Consider the following 5,045-nt stretch of genomic DNA (forward strand, 5'->3'; position numbering starts at 1 on the left):
GAAGACTCAAATTATCATGAACCGTTGAGGCCTTTTCGTGGTGTATAAGTGAAAATCTATAAATAGGAATAGATTTTCAATCTTAAAGACAATCAAACCACCATACTCAAATTCATTCCATATCGAAAGAGTTTTTACATGCCTTTTCGTGGTGTATAAGTGAAAATCTATAAATAGGAATAGATTTTCAATCTTAAAGACAATCAAACCACCATACTCAAATTCATTCCATATCGAAAGAGTTTTTACAAAGTCCATATACATATTCATATATCAAATTGTTCTTCAAGTTCTAAGAAGAAAACACAAGTGCTAAAGTGTTATCTTTTTCTAGGCTCATTCAATCATACACATCATTTGCCATGAGTCCTTTTGAGCATAAAAATCAATCCTAGAGGAGGCAATTTTAGTTTGAGAACAGCAACTACGCATTCAAGCATTTTTCCGGTATTTGGCTACTTCCTTTGGTTCTCCTCTCCAGTTGTAATAGTGTAATATACTCGAGGATTTCCACTTTCTCAAATGAACAACTTGAATTTTGAAGACCAGTTGATTCTTACAACTGAATGCAAAGTTGATCACTCATTCGTAGAGGTAAATCTCACCTACCTAATTAATGAGGGTATTCAGTACTCTCACAGTAGATGTTTCGTTACCATTGAAGCGAAATTAGGTTGTAGTTGTATAGAGGTATCTGAAAAAATCATGAGGATTCTCTAAAAGCACTCAGGTCTTCTTATTCATCTCTGACTACTGGGATAATTTCCACAAGCACAGTCCCACTTTTTGTTCAATTCATCAAAAGTTATCTTACAATGAAAAACAACTCTCGTACTTGTACTAAACCCCAATAGTAATTAAGGAAAGAAATAAGGGAAATCACTCTAAATAATTGTAGAATAATTCTTATTCCAATCGATTGCAAGTTCTGTATAAATAGTCTTCTAATAATATATCAAGGATCTCCATCAATAAGCTTAGGAAATTTTTGGGAAAAAAATGTACAGATGAAGGCACAGTACAGAATCTGGCTAACCTGGGGAAAAGAAGTGAAATTACCTTAAAAATATTCAAGACGGTGGCCACTCCGGTTTCATTTAAAGTAAAGAATTCCATTGGATTAGTCAAAAATTAAACATATATTTGGAGGAAAAAAGAACGACGGCAACAAAACATACTGATTTTTTCCCATCTTTTAATAAGGTCAAGATATAGAGGAAATTACAATCTTTGTTTTTACTGCTTACAACATAAAACAATAGACTAAGGATGCAACAAGTACAGAGAGAGAGGATATCAAAAGTTCATCAATATTCAACAAGGGGGAAATAAGCAATTATGCTTTTTCAATATCCCAGGACAATGAACTTTGTTCCCAACAAACCAAGTTTAGCAATAGAAATTCACTAAGGATAATAAAAACGAACATGGCAGACAATTCTGATTAAAAAGAACAAGAGAACAAACCGTGAACGCTGAAACCAAGTTGATCAGTGGTTGTAACTTTCATTTCCCTGCTCCGGTGATCCTGGCGACCGTATATTCTTGTGATCAGAATGACTTTCACTATGTTCAAAGCCATTACTATTGTCATTGACGTTACCCCTAGCAGATTCTGCCTGATCTCTTTCCCTATTCCACTGCTCTATTTTTGCCCTCCTCTCCATACTGCTTTCCCTAACTGGACTCCTGTTTCTCCTTCCCCCAGGGCTTCTGCTTCGCCCACCTCTGCGACCAGGACTTCTGCTTCTAGGCCTCCTGCCTCTATCATGGTGGCGATGGTCGTTTCTTCTTCCAGAACCATGGCCACCACGTGAATGATCCTCATAATCATGCGGGCGAGGACTACGGCTTCTGCTTCTACTGCGGCCATGTCTTCCTCTACTCCTCCCGAATAACTTCCTCCTCAGTTCACTTCAACCAATAGACAATAAAATAAATTGGCAACTTACATCATAAAAGGCAAGAGAACACTTCAATTTCAAACTGACCGGTTTATCTTTTTCAGATGCATGAAATTGCAATATCCACCTCGATTGCATTCATTTTCCTCATACTGCCTACATGTGGCTTCACGAAAATCCGTCACAGGGGAGAAGTCAACAATAATGGGACGCCCTAAAAGTTTCAAAATTTATTCCGGTAAGCGAGAATGAAATCAAGCAGATAATAATAATTTAATGTAACTGTTGCTAATGTTACAAAGATATGCAAGTCAAACTAATAGAGTGAACCAGTTAACAAATAAATATGAAAGTGAACATTTGTTTGTATTTTCTCAAAAAATTGGGTCATGCAACGTTTTAGAACCTGCTCCTCTTTCACCAGTGCAACCCAATTTTATACTATCTTCAACAAGAATGTCTAGTCACAAGTACAGAACTTGTATATCTACATCTTCTGTCAAATTAACTATATACAGACAGAATGTTTTCTGAATTAGCCCATGAGATACATCCTATCATTTCATTCTTAGATCAAATTACTCCGTACATTTACAAAAACCATTTGAGCTTGAAACATTGTTAGATACATCTATTCGGTATCCAGGATAGACAAGAACCTTAGAATGCCCCAGTGCTCTATCCTTCCAAACCCACTCACCCCGATCCCCCTCAAGAAATGAGAAAAAGATATTAGTCATATTTTTGAACTTTTGTCACAACAAATGGACTAAATCTGTTGAAGGGTGATCTAGCTATAATGCAGACGAGTAACACCATTGCTATTGCTTTATCCACAAATTAAAAAAATTGACACAAAATCTTACACCTAAAGATGAATGACTGTATAACAAAAAGAATAGAACTGGCCTGCGTAAAACCTTCCGCTAAGATTCTGAAGTGCACTGGCTGCATGGTCTTCCTCTCTAAATTGGACGTAAACATTACCAACCATGTGATCAGCCAAGTTATCGCAGATGTTAAGGCTCTGAAGATCTCCATATTTGCTAAGCTCCTCAAACAAATCTTCATAGAAATCCTGTATGTTAAATAATAAACATTACAAAGGAATACAGAATATTCAGCCCAATAAAAATATTATCCATGCCAGAAGACTTTTAAGGGCTTGTTTGACATAGCTTTTGATAAAAGTTTTAACAGATTTTGATAAAAAAGTTAATGTAACATGTGGTTGAAAAATTGACAAAAGTGATGGATCCCATGAAAATTTTAGTTCAAATTAAAGTTTAACATAATTTTTTTAGCAATGTTCTATCAAACAAAGCTCGCAATTTTCTGAAACACATGCTGTAAAATAGGATCACAAGTCTCCTGCATTTCCAAACTTCAATTAGTTTGACCCCAAATATTAAAATAATTAAATAAATATCCCATCTCACCCCCAAAACCAAAAAAAAAAAAAAAAAAAAAAAAAAAAGAAAGAAAAAAAGGAATAACAATGATCTAAGTGAATTGCGTCTTTTGTCCACTAACTAAACAGTACTCAGTCACCCATCAAAATCAGCTCAACTTCTCAACCAGTCGTAATAGTTAAACAATACAAAAGAAACTATGCGCTTACTCCTACACCTCGAATATCATATATCAACAGCTAATTACTCTAGTGCCAATAAACTCAGCACAAAAGCAACTTGGCATTTCAATGAGGCCAAAAAATATTAAGCATAAATCAGCCTCCCACAAATCACAGATGTAGACACACAATAAACCATTCAAAGCCAACAGAGATGTGCATTCACTACCTGTTTTCCATTATGCCCAAGTATATTCTGAAAATACTCCTCCCAACCATGCTTGATTGGATAGTAAGCAAGGCGTAAGCCTCAAGACAAACAAAAAAATATTTAAAATAATATAAAAATAAAAATACAAAAAAATGCTCATAATAAATCATAAATCATCTTAAAAAGTCCATAAGAAAACAACAAAATTAAAAGTCTTAACTTAGAAACAAATACAAAATAGTCAATAAAGTATCAAATAAAAATTTTTGAGTGAGTAATCATGAAACAAAATTATAATAGGATATTAAGGGAATCAATACCATCCTCCACATCACTACTAGTTTCTTCTCATTCATCTTCCTCCACTAGCTATCACGTATTTTCCTTTCCCTTCCATGTAAAGATAGAAAAAAGAAACTAAAAAAGCTCGTACAACATTCTAGATTATAAGGAAATAGAAAGCTAAGGCCAATAACAAAATGTCCACAAACACAAGACAAACGGGTAAACATTTCAGTCCCCTTCAGTTGAAAGCCAGTAAATGTGCCTCAGGGTGTAGCTTGTAAGCTTTGAGGCAAGTTATAAAAGCCTCACATTAGGTAGGATTCAAGGTATAGGCCTCAAATAGATTTTCTAAATAATGACTATAATTAATAAAAAAAAATATTCCTACGATAGCCCTTTTTACCACCCATGTAACATCACATAATACACTAAAGGCACAAGCCTCAAATAGCCTTTTTAAACAATGACTATAATTAATAAAAATAAGATTCCTACAATAGCCCCTGGAGTCGTTTTCACCATCCATGAAGCATCACATAATATACCAAGTGCATGTTTGTTGAGAAGTATTATAAAAACGACAGAGAATAAATGAAACAAATCCAGGCTTCTTTTTGTTATACAACCAAGATGATGTTAATTATAGTATTTGCAAAAACCAACTTTTATGGTGATCCAATCTTGAATAAGATTAATTGGCTTATCAGATTTACTTTTAATACTCTTACCAAGTTGACCACATAATTCCTAAACTGTTATTTATCCTTTTTGTTGTTTCTCACTATAACATCACACCAGAGTGAGAGCACACTTTTTCAGCAATCCAAGAAGCTGATTATGCAAATCCTACACTTAAATACATCACAAAGCATAAAATACACCAATTCTAAGAAACTAGAATACAAAAATTTGATCTGTAGTTCAATGCATCAAGAGAATCTTACCAGGACTTGAATCTCACACACAAAACAGATCATTCATATCAAATAAAATCATGTAAAATCTTGTGTTAATATTGTAAATTTTATGAATTTTGAATTGGAATTTTAAATGTTACCTCAAAATGGTTTTG

The 5,045-nt window shown here is 34.1% G+C and overlaps 1 protein-coding gene across 1 annotated transcript in view; it reads right to left on the reverse strand.

Moving 5' to 3' along the window:
- Positions 1 to 4,383, reverse strand: part of LOC111368973 (splicing factor U2af small subunit B-like) — a 5,268-nt gene extending 885 nt beyond the window's left edge. The window contains exons 1-6 of the mRNA XM_022990465.1: positions 4,377 to 4,383; positions 4,009 to 4,032; positions 3,707 to 3,786; positions 2,814 to 2,982; positions 1,992 to 2,118; positions 1,468 to 1,914 (exon numbers count right to left, since the gene is read on the reverse strand). Coding sequence (XP_022846233.1) covers positions 1,491 to 1,914; positions 1,992 to 2,118; positions 2,814 to 2,982; positions 3,707 to 3,786; positions 4,009 to 4,032; positions 4,377 to 4,383 — 831 coding nt within the window. The 3' untranslated portion in view covers positions 1,468 to 1,490. The remainder of the gene's footprint in view (positions 1 to 1,467; positions 1,915 to 1,991; positions 2,119 to 2,813; positions 2,983 to 3,706; positions 3,787 to 4,008; positions 4,033 to 4,376) is intronic.
- Between the last annotated feature and the right edge of the window lie 662 nt (positions 4,384 to 5,045).

This window comes from Olea europaea, chromosome 20 (assembly GCF_002742605.1).
Source record: "Olea europaea var. sylvestris chromosome 20, O_europaea_v1, whole genome shotgun sequence".
Classification (NCBI taxonomy): domain Eukaryota; kingdom Viridiplantae; phylum Streptophyta; class Magnoliopsida; order Lamiales; family Oleaceae; genus Olea; species Olea europaea.